Raw genomic sequence first — 18713 nt, 5'->3', positions numbered from 1 at the left:
GTACATCCACGCTTGGTTCCACATTTCGTACAGAAATTAGTTGAAATATCATTGTGAATGATCGCCAGTATGGGTAGAACAGGGTAACAGAATTTCATGTGACATATTATTGATCCGCACCTCAGGCGCACGTCAACATTTATTCAAGTAACAGGTTTGAAATGAGCATTCTCGCCCGCAAGGGTAAAAATGTGTGACATATTTTTCATAAGACACAGTTTTTATGCGCATCCCATTCCTATCAATACGCCGGGCGGGCGGGCGGTTCTTTGTTACCATTAGTGATTTTATAGTATCAATTTACCATCGCCCAGTAGATGAATACTTCGTTTCAGTTCCGTAAAGTCAAACGTTTAACCCATCGGAATCAAGGTCAAACTTCAAGATCGGTCATATTTATGTTGCTACCTGGTAATGTCTTTCATTCTTATCTGAACAGTTGTGCTACTGTTCTAACACTGTTAAATTGTACAGCCATGTATGCAAACAGATTGTCGTCACAAAAACAGAAAAGTACGGTAACAGCAAAGTTGCGGCTAAGACATATTGTTTCGTACAAAATAATTCATGTCTATACATTTATTAATTTTCGTGTTAAAAAAGTTTTGAAAGGCGGATGAAACTAAAAGACAGTTCATGTGCTGATTAAATTAACAGACAGTTCTCTTGCTGGTAAGCTATACGCCATAATAGAAAACATATATGTCTATTTGACATTTTGAAAATAAAATGTAATGAATTGTCGAAAACTTCCAATGTTGTATCAAGGTGATTATGTTTCATGTCTAAATAGGTGCTTGCATAATAATAAATTGAACATAAAATTTTATTGCTTGAGTCATAATAAATTTTTCAAAAATGTCTTATTTATAATGATATTTAGGAAAACAGGGGTTTTACTTTTCAACAGGAAAGAAAAGCCCTAAAGCAAACGCAGTGAATAATAAAAAAGAACAACAAAAATGAAATTTACTCACTTTAATAAATGACGCAATACATCCAAAAAAAACAAAGAAAAATATCAAACAGGGAATGCCACGCACCAAAAACGCAGCCTCCCCAAAACGAAACCCCCAGCACGCAGACGCGTGCACCACACACAGACACACACTCAAAGCCAACACATAAGGACAAAACGAACAACACACACGCACACAAAGCCAACACATAAGGACAAAACGAACAAACAAAGGAACACAGTGGGGCACCGCCTTGGAATGGTCAGTGGCAAAAACACCACTGGGGAGCTTAAACCGGTTTATGGTGCACCTAACCTCACTCTTACCCCCACCATGTTCCAAAGACATGGGACAGTGTAAATAAAAGTAATCCCCTCCAGGTGAATCTCTTACACACGTAATGGAAACAAAAAGGCATGGCATGTAAAACACAAAAATGCTCGTGTGTAAATATATAAAAACAAACCTTAAGAACCAAAAACGTATGTACTCAATGCCTTTTCAGAAGACAGAGCAACAAGAGAAACACCCTTAAGGGCCCGACGAAATAGGCCAGAAGACAAATATCAAAACAGTTCAGTCCTGGTAGGATTTAAAAACTGCTTATCATAGAGTCCTCCCCCTCTTCCGTCAGACGCAATCAAAGAGGGAAGCGTAGTGTCCAACTGTAAACGGGTTGAACACTAAACATGCGGTATGTCTCAAAACAGTTGGGTCGTAACCTCTTTTAATAAAACGTTTGATAATCTTTCCAAATACATTTGGAAAATTACCATGACCCAAGATCTTACGAAGTTTGTAAACCACATCCCCATAAAAAACGGGTTTAGAAATACCTTCTCGCAGAAGTGTCTTTAAATTACTATTGAATTTTAAAACTAAATCAGAATTACGATAATAAAATTTAGCAAAATATTTACGCAATTTGTAATAACGGTAGCCTTGCTGAAGAAGTTTACCTGTAATATATTGATTACGTTCATTGAAATGCTAGACATGACTACACGCTCTGGCAAATCGAATTAATTGAGAAGTATATACCCCATAAGATGTAGCCCATACATCCCCATCCAAATGGGGGAAATTTACAATACTAATATGAAAATCATCCCTCTTGTCATAAATTTTGGTATGTATAAAATTGTCATAAATAGAGAGATGTAAATCTAAAAATGAAGCATCAGTATCCGAATTGTTAGTTTTAATTAACTGAAGCTCCCTAGGATAAAAAGTACCCATCAATTGACCAAAAAACGGATTTCGTCGGGCCCTTAAGGGTGTTTCTCTTGTTGCTCTGTCTTCTGAAAAGGCATTGAGTACATACGTTTTTGGTTCTTAAGGTTTGCTTTTTATATATTTATACACGAGCATTTTTGTGTTTTACATACCATGCCTTTTTGTTTCCATTACGTGTGTTAGAGATTCACCTGGAGGAGATTACTTTTATTTACACTGTCCCATGTCTTTGGAACATGGTGGGGGTAAGAGTGAGGTTGTGTGCGCACCATAAACCGGTTTAAGCTCCCCAGTGGTGTTTTTGCCACTGACCGTTCCAAGGCGGTGCCCCACTGTGTTCCTTTGTTTGTTCGTTTTGTCCTTGTGTGTTGACTTTGTGTGCGCGCGTGTGTGTATGCTTATTGTTCGTCTTGTCCTTATGTGTTGGCTTTGAGTGTGTGTCTGTGTGTGGTGCACGCGTTTGCGTGCTGGGGGGTTCGTTTTGAGGAGGCTGCGCCTTTGGTGCGTGGCATTCCCTGTTTGATATTTTTCTTTGTTTTTATCCGTATTAAGAATATCATCCAGATAGCGTGATGTATTATTAAATGCAGTTATAATATCTGTCTGCGTATCTGGAGAGAGGCTCAACATAAAGTCTCTTTCATAACAATATAAAAACAAATCTGCGATAAGGGGTGCACAATTTGTTCCCATGGGAATACCAACAACTTGTCTAAAAACTGCATTCCCAAACCTGATGTAAATGTTGTTCAATAAAAAGGAAAGGGCTTTACAAACTTCGTCACAGGTCCACATTGTATAATGTTTAATAATATTGCTACTAAATAAAGCTTTATCAAAATTGCAAGCGATAAATGTAGCACTCTCTCTGGCAAAAGTCTTTTGAATTAGGGCAGTTAATTTGTCATTTATTAAGTTATGTGGTAAAGTGGTATACAAAGTAGAAAAATCGTATGTACTGACTGTAGATACCTTGTAATTACTAATTTTCAACTTATCCAGGATTTCGCCAGAATTTTTAATCGACCAAAATAAGTGTTTACCAGAGTTTTCGTACACTTTATCGCAGTATCTTTCAACGTGGGCTTTCACAGCAGTTAGACATGATGTTAATAGTTTTGAAATATTTGTAGTTGTACAAGAGCTTGAATTAGCGATGAAGCGAGCTTTATATGGTTGTTTGTGCAATTTAGGAATCCAGTACATGGTCGGAAGTTTAATTTGTTGATCGTCTATACGAACTTTTAAATTAGAAACTTCAGTGATGTGATCAGTAACCAATTTATTTTCAACAGAAGGACTCAATGTATAAGTTTTAGTGCTATTTAATTCGTTTTGTAAAACATTAATATAATGTAGGCGTCAAATGATGATAATATTGTTGGCCGCCTTGTCTGCTGGAACTAAGACATACTTAGAATGAAATTCTTGGATTTCCTTTTTCAAATGTCTTAAAGTAAACTTGGGTTTTGGTGGAAGTAGGTGTTCATTAGTTTGATAAAATTTTATTCGAGAATCAACAATGTTAAAAATATTTCGTTTCCAAGACGTTAATGCACTGGGATCAGCGTTCTCACGACGACACCATTTAACATAGAAGGTTTCGATTGATTCTGCAATCTGACCACGACAAGCATTAAAATCAATAGTTGAAGAAATTCTATATTTAGGTCCTTTAAAGAATAAATTACGAATACGCTTGTCCTTAATAATATCAAAATTACCAGTGATGACATGACCTGCATCTGAATAGCAAAATTTTGAGTTTTTACATTCGCAGTAAGAAGGAGTATTTGTTTGAACATCTAAGTCGGAAACAATTTTATTGTAATTGAAAATAACATTTCTTACAGGTGTTTTATATTTATAACAGATAATAGGAACTTCGGAGTTTCTGAAATATTTAGGCACAGAATCAATGACACGTTTATCACGAAATATACTAGGTACATCGATGAAGTCAATACCTTTGTTCATGAAATAAATTTTAAGAAAATGTCTCTCATGGTCAGATTGGGTGTCAATATGTGGACGGAGAACGTGTTGTGTGTAACTTTGAATAAGATATGATACAGTGTAAAACGGATCTGTTTGAATAACATACTGGTCCGCTTCTTCGTCTAGCTTTTTAAGAGACTGTACAGATAAAGAAGTAAGACGAGAAAGCATTGAATGTCTACCAGAGTTTGAAAGAATTAAATCGAGGTCGGCAACAGATACATTGACTTTAGATTTGCGTTTAACATTACCATTTCGTCTCATTCCATGAGACCTGGATTTACGTTTCCTAATATTTAAAATAGAAAAGATATCGATATCAGGGTTTTTAGAGATATTACCTTCCTGATAAATATTATCATTTAAGCCCAACGGAAACGGTGACTGTAAATTTTTAATCCACTTGAATTCTGCTACATGTCTGGCTTTAATTTTAAAACTAGATGTTGAATTAGTATCATATACGATTTGCTCTACTGGTTGCATTGTTACCTGATCAAATGTATGGCCAGATTTACGAAAGTGTTGGTATAAAAATGTAGTAAACTTGTTCCGACTACGCATTTTGTATGAATGTTCACGGAAACGAATTTTTAAAGAACGTCCTGTTTGGCCAACATATTGAATACCACAATTGGGTGCGTTTCAAGTCAGTACATATATCATGTGGGACGTATTTCAGTCAACGTCAGAATTAAGTACCACATTAAAAGTTCTGCCGTTAACGTTTGAGGTAATTGTAGACCTGTGCGATAAATGATTGCAACAACCGCACCTCTTAGAATTGCATTTGTTAATAGAACGGTACTCTCTACATCTCTGTGGAAAATTTGTATGTTTGATTTTATATTTCTTCAGTATAGTAGAAGTTAAAGGTGATAGACAAATACGTAGATTATTACGAAAAACAGCTGGATAATTTAAACTAGTACGTGGAATATAAACTGATTGAACAGACTGTAGCTTAAGTGGAGAAAGGCTGATCGATGGTGTATGTCTTAAAAAAGTACTGTTATCTTTAGGCAGATGAACAGAAGATGCAGAATGTAACCGAAGAGGTGAAAGAATTAATTTCGGTACTCTGTTATATATACTCAAGAAATGTAATAATTGTAATACCATTCTGTGAAAAGTGGCGTTCGGGTAGATCAGTCATCAGTTTCAATTCGTTAAGTAAAAATGTTAAGCACCAGTTAAAAAGGCGCTGGAGGTCCCAGAATACAAAAGGACGGGATAACTAGCATGGACCCGAATGTCAGTGAACACAGAACCTTCAACGCGGTATAAGATACTTCTCATCTTGACAGAGGCCGAGAGTTTAGAACGAATAACAATCCCTGAAGGATGAAAATATAACAACATTGATTATAAGCCCTACGTCGGCGTATCAAAAACAATATCAGTTTGAAAAGTCTATATTTGTGATAAAAATAGACTGGTGTACAGTTGAAAAACATAAAAAAACGGTTTTATTTAAAGCTTATTCTCACAGTCTTGACTTACTTAATACCTTGTAATGTCGTGTCTTGTAACGGCCTGTCCTGTAACGACGTGATATAATATCCTTAAAAACGTCGCGCTTTTTGACATTTAACTACGACTTCCAACGTTTTTTAGCAAAAAATCCAACGAGAACACATGCCTTTTTTATTTGATAATTTTAAAGGGCGAGCCGAACCACAGACGCTTTCAAAAAATAAAACACTTTGCCGCACGGAAAGGACAAAATGCATAAATTTGCACGTACAAATTTTATAACGATTTCTGCGTCAGCCAATTTGTTTTCACAAAAATGACGGTCTTATAATGCACTAAATACATTTAGATTTCGTCAAATACATTGGAACAGACAACTAAATGCGCGATCGAAAAAAAATATGAAATCGCCAAAAAATTAGTGAAATTGACAGAAAAAAACGAGCAATTGATGTGAAAAATCGGGTGCCACCTCTATATTTGAGCCATATTTCATACTTTTCCGTCAAAGTTCTACATTCCGGTCCTAAGGTGTGGATCGGCCTTAAGATGTGGACCCTACAGAATATAAACAAACAATAAATTCTAATGAACTAAACTGAATTTTCATCCATTATATCTGATGACTTGATACTCTTACACCATTGCTTACAGCATTTGATGAACTCGTTATTTAAAGATTTCACGTCGCAATATATCCTAAGATGTTGATGTGACATAAAACGCAAACTAAACGGTTTAGTGAAAAACTTCATTGACTTATATCAATAAATAATATTAGGTATTTGTAAACATACGCATCTCCATTTATCAAATTGTATTTTGAGTCATCAACTAATAATACTTCATCGTTTTGAACCACCCTCTCTGCCTCTCTGCTAGATGTGGTGTCAGTCTTCATCTGGTGTGACCTAATAACTGTCTCCTGACCTTCAAGAGAAACAAAGATACATTAACAAACAAAGTGTATGATACTGAAAAATGTATATATATTAAAAGTGTTATAGCTTTGAATATATACCATGGAGAGTTTGTTACATGGTAACAATCAAGTAGAAGCAATCATCGATTGTCGATGAAATAGAACAGTTATTTGCTAATTTTATACCGGCTACAAAATTTAATGGGTAAGAGGAAGGAGCACAAATGTATTTCGTTATATATAGGGGCCTCCGTGGCCGAGTGGTTAAGGTCGCTGACTTGAAATCACTTGCCCCTCATCGATGTGGGTTAAAGCCTCACTAGGGGCGTTGAATTCCTCATGCGAAGAAGCCGTCCAGCTTGCTTATGTCGGTGGTTCTATCAGGTTCCCGTTCGTGATGAAATAATGTATGGAGGGGCACCTGGGGTCTATCTTCACATTAGAAGCTGGGAAGTCGCCATATGACCAATAATTGTGCCAGTGCGACGTTGAACCAACAAATTAAAATAATTACTTCGTTATATTTCAGACAGAAATAAAACAGTAAAAAGCAATTCCTTTTTGTCATAGTTTCATACTGAGCAGCTCGAGAGCAATTTTAGTTTGAGTATAAGTGCCTGTTGGTTGTAATGTTCCGTCAACCAAACATGTTACTGAATAAAAACTGAAAAATGTTTATCACAGAAACAAATGAGGACTGAAAATTTATTCTAAATTACAAAATTGTTTGTATATTTTTGTTTGTTTTGGGTCTAACGCCGTTTTTCAACAGTATTTCAGTAAAGTACGTAACGGCGGGGAGGTTAACCTAACCAGTGTTCCTGGATGCTGTACCAGTACAAACATGTTCTTCGTTCTAAGTAACTGCAAACTTCCCAACATGAATCAGAGGTGGCTGACAAATGATTTCAGATACAATGTGTTTTATCAAATCGTCTCGGAGGGCATACGTTTCGCTCGGGTATCGAACTCACGACACCGCGATCCATAGAATCTGATATGCCCTCTCCCTACTGAGCTAAGCGGGTGGGTTAGTTATTTTGTATGTTTGATATACAGAGAGACACTGGTGAAACATTGCACTTTCATGGTCAGTGTGCTTAGTCCCTCCTGTGATAATCGATTATGTTACTTGTCATTCACTTTTAAAAAATCAGAACGTTTCGCACGTATTTCAAGAATCAGTATTATTTCGGAAATATCCCCTAGAGTAACGTTTATTTCCCGTCTAAGTATACAAACCTGAGGTTGATTGCTTTAGTATAAGTACTGTTGTGTCTGTTACTCCAAACGTATCCGTTTGGATGTATTGTGGCCGAGTCAGTGCTGAAATATCTATCGTAAATTCGGATGTCATATTGAATGTAATTGTTGTCGGCTGGAAATTCCCATAATTGTCCTGCAAATACTGGCAATGCGAAGATTGCGTATTGCTGGCTAACCGTTTCTTCTCTCCACTGGGTCCTGTGAATACTGTTTGGCAGCTATTAATCTCTTGATTGGTTTCCGGTTGGCACAATGTCTCTATTGTCGTGGAGTGCTTTCTAAATCCTGTGCTGCACTCACAGTTTGACGCTAAACTGTCACTACATGACCCAGGCCAGCAATAATGTTTATCAGACGAACACATGCCTATGAATATGTAAAACACGGCTATCATCAACGTAAATTAATGTTTTCTTAAATAATTTAATCAAAACACTTTGGGGTAGACTTAGGTAGGCAACTGAATGAGTGTATTGAGTAAAATAGAATGAAACTAGTCTAGTTTGCCGAGACAAATTAACTACCTGACTTCTTAGTTGGTTGGTGTCTAATGAACCATCTACGATATTTGGTAATTACAATACCGTTCTATTAGTAAAGTCTTCTTTTTTTAAATATTAGTAATATAGGAACAAGCGATAACGACTTTTACAAGAAATGTATATCCACTTCAAAACATCAACAATTTCTAAATAGTAAATTATTGACACACAATCATTTGTGAAGAAACAGATATAACTTCATATTTACCTACTGTTCCAAAATTTACTTATTTTATCACATAACTTAAAAGTTACCAAGTCATATATATTAAAATGTCTATTTAGGTTCAAATATGTTTCTGTTTGCTATATCATTCTACTATATGTATGTTGTTTGTTGTTAACTTGTGTTTCAAAGCTAATAATTATCACAAAATAACTGGCATCATATTACATTGAATTATCTTAAAATCTATAAAAAGTGAGTACTCTGAATGTGACTAGTCGAACAAACTTATTGACATAAGATCTTTGCAAGATCTTCTTATAAATAACAAAAAAATATTGTGCAAAAGGTAGTAAACCGTTGCACCGCTTTTGAAATGATGCAGAAAATTTACATTCTTTTTGCATTTTTTATCATTATCTAAATTTTATTTTCACCAACTTTATCATATTTAGTATCATATATACAATTTATGCCAAACTTGGTGCAAAAGAACATGTTGAAAACAATTCACCCAAACTGTAGGCGAGTAGCTTTAAAAATAAAATCTTTATTAAGAATTTTTGGAAGCATATTACATAATCAGGTCAAAATATAACAATGCTAAATTTGACTGAGCAAGTTCAAATCCTTAAGACGCATGTAGGATGTGCAAACAGAGTTACGTAAAATCTGTTGTTTTTTTTTTCATCCTCCTTAATTGTGGGCGATGTGAGTGCTTTATAACAAGTCCTATATATCGCATTTTATTGATAAATACTTCATTCTCTAAATATGCTTAACATAAACAATTTGACTTACATCGCAATGCTATATTAGATAAAGATCTTCAAAATGTACAGAAGAAATTGATATGATTTATGTACCTGGTATTCTTTCTGTGATAATATCAAATTATAAACACTTAATTTAAGTCAAAATGTCTTGATGAAATAAATGTGAGCTGACACAAAAATGTTTGACTCAAAGTTAGGAGAATACGGGAACTATACAATAATTATGTAATCTTTCCGCATATGAAAAGACCTCTATGGTATATCAGAAAAGTATTCTATGTGTATATGATCAAATGAAATTAAAGACTATATGACTTCTCCGGCACATTAAAAGTGGAAGCGCTATCCTTTAAACCCATAAACTGGTCGTACTTTCATTACCTCTCTTGAACAGGCTCAAACAAACTGAGTCTGGTATTATATTGTTTATCTACGTTCTGTGCTTCCAAATGATATGCTTATTTGATTTTCTTTCTATCTACGATTGTACCCTTAATCAAGGTTTTCTACCCAGTTACACGATGAACTAACACACAAATATTGCATAAATCTGGTTTAGTGTCAATACTTACGGTCGCAACTTTTGGCATTATTCGTCAACTTGAAGTACACATTATTGTCAATACATGTGATGCAGGTCTGATCTGTTGGACTTGTACAAGTTTCTTCTGCGCAGTTGGCAATAGCTTTACATACTGCAATGACACATACAGCTTCTCAATTTGTTTCTATTCAATCTAAATTCCATGGCTTAATAATGCTTTTTACAAAACACATTGCATTTATGATAACCCTACACTAGATGAAATGTTTTAGCACCATAGGTTTAAGCTATTGAGCGGCATATATTAAACTTAATTCTCATATTTTCTCTATGTTATTCAAGACTTAATTTTTTTTTCTGATATAACAGATATTTTATAACTAAATAAGCTGATGGTATGCGTTTCAAGCCATGATCAAGCAATGATTTGGGTTTGGAATGGTCCCTTGAATAATCTGGCAAAGTGAATAATGTCTTTGCGAAATATGATAAATAGACTGTTGGTAATATTATCAAACTAAGTGACAATGCTTTGACCTAAACAAAAACAATTTGTGTACACTAGTAAAACTTTTGCTTCCATGGCGACCTTCAAGTTTCGAGGGTGGAGGAAGATCATAGGGGCCCCTCCGTGCATTATTTCATCATGAGCGGGCACCTGGGTAGAACCACCGACATTCCGTAAGCCGGCTGAATGGCTGTCATTTTAAGCATGGTAGATAAGTGTAAAGAATTTCGCGAAAGAAATAATTATTTTCAATTTTGTCTAGTTTAAAAATTTAACTTCAAGTAAACAATTATGTCACTGTCAAAATTCGAAATTAATTCGCCTAGTTTAGCGCTACTTCTTGGTCGTGTTGGGGTGTATGGGGAGTCAACGCCAGTTTTCAACACGCCAAGTCTGACCTATGCATGCGTAAGTCCTCGCCATCTAGCCTCTGTGCCTGTTCTTTCAAGACTTATAATCGTTTCGGAGATTTTAACATTGAACAAAACATAGTTATTTAGTGACTTTCGGAATGGACTGACGACTTAATAGAAGTCGACTGTGAACTGACAAGCCATTTTACTGATCAAAGAAAACAGCTTTGAGTTCATTCAACAAAAACTAACTCTTTGCGTTAGGACGACCCTTGTGTTTTGGCGACTGGCTAGTTTCTTAAAGTAAATTATTCACCATTCAAGAGTGATTCAGAAAAGGATTTATTATGGTCCCGCTTTCTATATTTCATATCACCCCTTAAAGCATTAATCTGACTCTAGCAGTAAATTGGAACTGAAAAACATATTACATCAACATGAAATATACTCGATATGACTTTAAAAAATCATAACAACATAAGCAGTAGTTTAACATTAATCGTCCTATAAATTAGGTTTCGCCACGTACCTATGCATCCATTTCCTTGACCACCACTATAATATCCTGCATCACATTTATCGCATATGTCCCTTTTAAAGTAAGAACTTTCCCAACTACATCTACTGTCCTCAATGCAGTTTGCAATCGAATAGCACTCTGCATAAATAAAGATTGCTTCAATATGTATTTATTAATTATACTCAAGTGAAACTAAGCATTTACATCCTAGAAAAGCAAAACATAAAAGCACATTTTGAGGTCATTACGAGATATGCAAATTCTAGATATTGTCTTTCCAGAATATCATCTTTTAAAGCCGTTAATGTTCATTTTATTGTCGATAGACAACCTCCTCTTGTGATATGTTATTATCTCTTTTAAGCGGTATTTCTGTGGCTCATGGTCAAACATACATTCCATTGTTATAATTAGCCAAAATCAGATCCTTATACAACTATTTTGTATAACATCCTAAGAGAGATCATTTTATCATGATTTACTAAAATGTAAAATACAATTAACTTCGTACTACATTTGATGTAGCTAATATTTATTATAGACACTTTTTTGTTACCGTCGGCCTGGCACGCAAACTCCTGGTCATATTCACAATCTTCGTCATTCAGGCCTGTTCCACGACTACGTCCAGACGCCCATACCTACGAAGAACAGTGTCAATTTTCGGAGTTTTGAATAATTCAATTGTCGTCAGTGTAGAAATGCCGGATAAAACTCATGACTTACATTTTCAAGAAATGCACAATTTGCCATATATTTTTTTATGTCTGGGAAAAAAACCCTACTATTGAGCGGATAAAAATCCCTTTCTGTCAGGGAGAAAATATTATCTCTCGTTCTTTTCCATGTCGAAAACTGTAAATACATATATACTGTATACATCTTCACTGAAGCAACAAAAAAGACCATCACAAAGGTCAGACCCAATCAAATCATTTTTGTGCTACGTTGAGCCAGACCATCATTGCTTCCAGTTAATATCTATTAACCTACCTCTACACACTTTTCCCCATCAGAACTTGGTTCATCCTCTAAATACCAGCTCCATGGTATTCCTGTTCCGTCCAACCATGTGTATCCGCTATACGCCCCAACCCATAACTCTCCTAGATAAAATAACACTTCAATCCATTAACATATTGGATTACAGATATTATTTTTATTATTCAGCTCCCTGAAGAATTTATTCTCTTCTGCTTAAACGACTTATCATCAGTGTATTAAGACACAAGAATAATGTCGCCATTGTACCTAAAATGCTTGATGAAATAATGAATAAAGTCTACAACATTCCAGAGAAATAATCAGACATGAAAATCTTGATGATATACACATATCCACTTTGTGTTTATAATGCATACAACGTTTTATTTCAACTGAATAGAAACTATACAGTTGAGTACACGATGTTCTGTTGTAGTTGTAATATTTCAAAGTCAAAAAGGCAATAACTCTAAAATTAACTAAAGGGCACGAAAGTTCCAAATATACGCGCATGTCCACTTCAGTTTGATGATGTATACCAAGTTTCGTTTTGATAAGATGCCATTGGACTCTGTGGGGGGAATTCAGTACACAACGTTCTGATGCAGTTGTAATAGTTCAAAGTTTTTAAAACGACTAACCCACACATTGTGTTTTGTGATTTTTTTAAATAAATTTCACCGAGAGGCAAAATGCTGCCACGGTTTTAAATATTTGCATGACACTTAATGGCTGATAAGTTTCTTGTTTCCAGAATTACGGAAACATTCGAGCTTTCGAAGTTTTTCCCTTCACTTTTATAAACCGTTGTAACGCTTTATAAATGTGAACATTGATAATATAGAACGAGAAGCGACTGTATTTTTAGACATTATCGTCACGTGGGCAGCGAACTAAAACTGCACATGGCAAAATGTGGCGTAATGAGAAATAATGCTGTATAATGTAAGGGGTGATTGGGCATAATGTATATATACCTTAGATATGGATATTTATAATGGAAGGAAAAATACTATACAGCTCTTAATGATATATTTGTAGGCCCGTTATTACCCTTTTTAGGTCAACTTCTTTCTTTCATGCATCAATAAATCTGCATCGATTCGATAAAGGGAACGTCGATGTTTTTCTTATATTTAGATATTTGTTTTTCTATTTATATTAATTCTTCCCCTTTATTTTTTAGTAATAATTACATTATGAAAGAATACAAAGGCATTCAAGATCAATGAAAAGTAAACATCAATTTTATTGTAAGTATTAAGTCAAATGCCATTTACTGACCTTATATTTTCAAATGATATCCCGCGGTTTCAACTTTTATTAACAGGATTGTTATTACATTTGATCAAATCAAAATGATATCGCAATCCATGATTGTTTATTAATCAAGAGTGGGGACAATTACATGCTACTACCGTGTATATCACACGCGTCTGCTTTAGTTATCTACCGTGTAATGTCGCATGTGTCGTCTTTAATCGTAAAATTTGCGTCTGCTTAAAACAACACTAAAATTATTAAAGGACTAATTTCAGTTTCAATTTCAATAGAGATCGCATTGTTTTACGATAATTTTGTGCCAATTTCAGTGTGTATATAACTGAGTTGAACAGTCAGTTAAGTCATTCGAGTTTGTCTGCATTGCTTAACACAACACACATTACTTACGTGTATACAAACTGGATCCCATCCCGCCCACCCATTGCAATTCTAAACATAAAATCTTTTTTTAATTTCAATACAGTATTAAAGTCTCGAAAAGATATAAAAGTTAAAACAAACAAAAAAAAAAAAACAAAAACAAAAAAAAAAAAGGAAAAAAAGAAAGAAAACAAAACTGGTCGATATACATGTTGTGCATTTTGTACATGGTTGAAGTTGCATTTATTTCAACATTTAAAACGAAATTATACAATAGCCGTAAACGGAGGTAATCAGAACTAGAAAATTCAATAACTCCCTCAATTGAATTTGTAAATAATTGATAATTGATTAATTTTCATTATGAAAATGGTCTTCCATGTATTCATATGAAAAGAATTATAAAAAGGAAAAATTATTGTTACCGTCTCCACTCAAGAAGTCATAAAATGTTATAAATGTAAAATAAAAAGATACTATTATAATTATTCATAAATAACTTTGTTGTTTTTTTCGCGTATCACTACGTAAAATATAATTATCTTGCTTCGTGTAATTTGAAATCTGTCCTCGAAGGTAATCGAAGACCCAATTAAATTTGTATAGGTAATTATTTATTCGTCTCGGAGTCACTCGAAGGAATTCCGTCAAGTGACTCGGTGTGTATTCCGCTAATTGAATTTCATCTCGAGTCACTCCGAGTATTTCGTGACTTCGCATAAATCCTCGGAGTCAGACAGCGAAATTCCTTGACGGAAACTGGCTGACTCGAAGAAACTTCGAGTCGGAGCCTTGGTACTCGTTTTGGCCATCCTCCGAGGATCGAGTAGAATGGGTTTTCCGCGTGAGCTGATCTGTAAGTATGTGCAGTTTCTCTTAGTTTTTTTTTTAAATAAATAGTGTTAAAGTACATACATGATGTGTTGGTGTTAAACCTAGAAAATGTGTTAACAATGTCGATACATGACAATGCAGATAACAAATCTTAAATATGCATTTGTTCTCCTTTCTTCCCTCGATTTACTTTGACTATGGGATAAATAATTCATTTACGTTTGAGCCTAGCGAATTAGGAAATAACTTTTATCCAACAATGTCACTGCGTAGGCAGTTGTTAACGTATTTTTGATAAATTGCATTTTCTGGAATTTGAATTTGAAAACATTTTCAACGTGAATATTTACCGTCATCGCACGGAGATATCTGAATAACTACTCGTAACAAGTTTTGTTCATAAACTTAGAAGTTAACTAAGAACAAAGGAGCGTAATGCACGATTCATTTATATAATAAAATGCCAAAATTCATAAAACTAAAGTCTGGAAATCGAGGTTTACTTTGCACTATTTAAATACAAAACAATGAAACAAGTCTTGTAAACAAAGTCCTCTTATTTTCATAATGGCTGACAAAATCACATACGTCCAAAGTAACATTTCTTTACATTCAGTATGTCCTAGTGACAATACTCTTTGACATGGACGTGAATATTGTCCATATTGTTTTCTATTCATGCATCCATTTAATAAAATATCTATTTTTTTAATAGTTACTGGATAAGATTTGTGTGACTGACGGACTAATAGACGGGGGTTGGGCATACCACCAATCCCATCGGGTGTCATATAGATAGAAGACTACATATAACCATGCAAAGCTATCAAGAACGTGAACGTACAAATTGGTCAAACTTACCGTCTTCAGTCTGCTCAGTGTGACTCCATACATCACGTTTCAGGGAATCTGTATGGATACTCAACAAGTCACCTTTGTACATTGTCCTGCAATGATCTCTTGCATTTTCCCACGAACGTTTTGTTGAGAAGTATCGATAACATTTTCCGTAATTGGAAGAATACCAAGATGGACAAATTGCACCTTAAAAGTTACATAATACATATCAGCTATATTTTGAATAAAAGGTTTATCTCTCATGCTGATGTTAGTACACATCAACATAACTGCAGTTAGTACATTTTACAAGAATTGGCAAGATATAAGCTTTTCGGTTTTAGTCCAGAAAGAAACATTAAAATAGAAAAAGTAGAAACTCCACAGGTCGCTCAACACGACAAAAACGAAAATGTTGCAGGCTCGGTTTGATTGAGCCTGTTCATTGACGGTAGTAGATTTCATGCTACCGTCCACGTCCTCTAGCCCCGGGTTGAGCAGTACTCAACATTTACACATGCTACAAGTACAAAAAAAAAAACAATTTAGAGACATCCGCAGATATATACATACGGCGGTGCACATGGGACCTTCAATGACACACACACTAGCGTGTAATTCCATGATAAGCGGCGTATGGTCCCCAGTTAAAATAGTGTGAAAACAATGGGCAGAACTAAACAAACTTGAATTTAGAAAGGGGATCTGAGGTTATGGAGCCTGCATATCACAGGAACTGCCAAAAGACAGTCTCGATAACTCGTATTATTCACATCTCTCATGAAGAACAAGGAAACAATTACACATTCTACAAGGTTCCCAATAACGATCTTTACTATTTAAAAAAAATGTATCAATATATTTACTCAAATTAACGCTCAAATAAGCTTATTGATATATACATATATTGTCCGTTAGATATCATGCGATGCTGGATTTGCAGGAAAAGATGTTCAGAATTGCTTGAACTCAAGATCTCGGGTCTTCCGCCATTGCTGTCGGTAATGGTCGTTTCGACCGCCAAACAACTTGTACTGCACCTAAAATAATTCTTACAAACACAAACAAGACAAAAATACTAGTAATCGTTTTAGTAAAATTTGTAATTTCTGGACTGATCTGTAAGTTTTATTGCCCACTGGAAGGGGTTACTAAAAGACAGAATGTAGTAAACTCAAGCATCTTCAGCCTCTTCACCCGCAAACATTACGAGAAGATATGGATTTTTATTAAGTGGCCCGAGAGACACCTAGCTTTAAAAGGAGAATATTTTCGGCTGTCTGTACGTCCTACATCAGGTAAATCATGGAGAAACAGCGTGTTAATACTGTCAGCTAAAATAAGTTGATAAACTCGATGAAGTACAATAAAAGTTGCATAAATTTAGATAAGGCCGGATTCGGACCGTAACAGAAACCATTTATTAGTCCCAGTAAGTTTATCAGCCACTGTCACCTAGGCTCCACTATATATATGTAGCACTTACCAGTATAAACGATCCCAATTATAACTCCAAACAGAACCAATGAACACCACATGATGTCGTTACTCAACGCCTTTCTTTTTTATTTCATTTATGGTTGAGCCTTGAATATATTACATAGGAAAACAAGTTTTAAGTTATATAATATAATTAATAATATTTGTATTAATGGTAAAAAAGCGACATATTTTTCTCTATTAAATAATCAAAGATTAACGTTCTCTGCCTGACTTGCTGAAATGTACATAATCCTACATGCATTAAATATATGGCTCAAAGGTCAAGGTCACAATTGGAGGTCAAAGGTCTTTTTTCCTGTCCGGTCCATAACTGCCATCCATGAAGGGATTTTAATATTACTTGGCACAAATGTACCTCATAAACAGACGATGTCAATTGTCAAGAACGGTTACATTAACTACTAACAAAAAATACAAAAACGAAGCGACCGCCGTGACTACGTTTAATAAAATGTAAATTAAATAAATGAAATATCGTACATATCATATAATCGTCTAGCAGCCATACTGAGAAACGGAGATATGTAGCGTCGTTTTTTTATGACAGAATGGCTTCAAAGAAGTTTTCGTCTTGTGTTTTAGGACTATTTACTACATCATTTGGCTATGATTTACACTTTGCTCAAGTACGTCATAATAAGTGATTAAACAAGGCTATTCATTCATCATTGATATATTTGTTTGTTTGTTGTTAGTAGTATAAGAATTGTTTGTGCGAAGTCAATCTGACCCCCCTGACCTATAACCCCTCGGTCCGAACTGACCAATGCCGGACAATTTAAAATCCACAGGTTTTAAACCCAGTTAAACCCAATTAAAAACCAACTAAAAAGTTTTAAAGTTAAATTTAAATACATATGATATAGATGAGTTTACAGAATAAAATATATTTTTTGAAAGAAAGAAAATTTATGATAATATAAATCCTCATTATGTTACAACAAAAAAGGGAGAAAAATGATAAAAGTACCTGTTCATCTTGTGAAAGATGAAATCAAAGTTTGTTAAAAGTACGGGAGGTAATTTAGTTTTTTCCCCAAGCAATGTTACCTTTATTACCTAAAAAAGGGTTTAACACTTCCAGGATAAAATTATTGGGGGCCCAGGAAATCCCTGGGATAATGGACCCCTGTCAATGAACTGGATGCAGTATGTATGGCCCATGATTTTTGCTATGACAGCGATGTAAAAAAGGGTACATGTGATAAGCAATGCTTTCCAATTTTAATAAAACTAAATCAAAACATTTGGAGAAAAGATTGAAAAACATTTAGTTGTGAAACCTATAATTAAAACGAAATACACATTTGGGGTTGGGCAAAAACAAAAGTCAAAAAACGGGAAAAGGGGGTGAGTTACCCCGGAATCACATGGGCGATGAATTAGCAGAAGATTACACAAACCCAAATTTAAAGAAAATTTGGGAAAACGAAGGATGATAGTTAATGATATTGATGATACTTGGTCAGTGATTTAGTTGAGATGAAAGTTTTTTCAAAAAATAAAAAGGAGTAAAGTACTTGTTTAAACTTTTATTGATAATATTTAGTAAATATGCTTGGGTTATTCCATTAAAGAATAAAACTGGAGAATCTGTTACTGAAGCATTTGAAAAAAATTTTAAAAGGACGATTACCAGTAAATT

The 18713-nt window shown here is 34.7% G+C and overlaps 1 protein-coding gene across 1 annotated transcript in view; it reads right to left on the bottom strand.

The window, feature by feature from the left end:
* LOC123557986 (uncharacterized) overlaps positions 1–17151 on the bottom strand; it is a 42079-nt gene extending 24928 nt beyond the window's left edge. The window contains exons 1-8 of the mRNA XM_053544365.1: positions 17052–17151; positions 15590–15772; positions 12260–12372; positions 11823–11907; positions 11276–11404; positions 9914–10036; positions 7834–8223; positions 6467–6599 (exon numbers count right to left, since the gene is read on the bottom strand). Coding sequence (XP_053400340.1) covers positions 6467–6599; positions 7834–8223; positions 9914–10036; positions 11276–11404; positions 11823–11907; positions 12260–12372; positions 15590–15772; positions 17052–17103 — 1208 coding nt within the window. The 5' untranslated portion in view covers positions 17104–17151. The remainder of the gene's footprint in view (positions 1–6466; positions 6600–7833; positions 8224–9913; positions 10037–11275; positions 11405–11822; positions 11908–12259; positions 12373–15589; positions 15773–17051) is intronic.
* Between the last annotated feature and the right edge of the window lie 1562 nt (positions 17152–18713).

Source organism: Mercenaria mercenaria, chromosome 5 (genome assembly GCF_021730395.1).
Source record: "Mercenaria mercenaria strain notata chromosome 5, MADL_Memer_1, whole genome shotgun sequence".
Lineage (NCBI taxonomy): Eukaryota > Metazoa > Mollusca > Bivalvia > Venerida > Veneridae > Mercenaria > Mercenaria mercenaria.
This window is presented reverse-complemented; position numbering and strand designations above follow the sequence as displayed.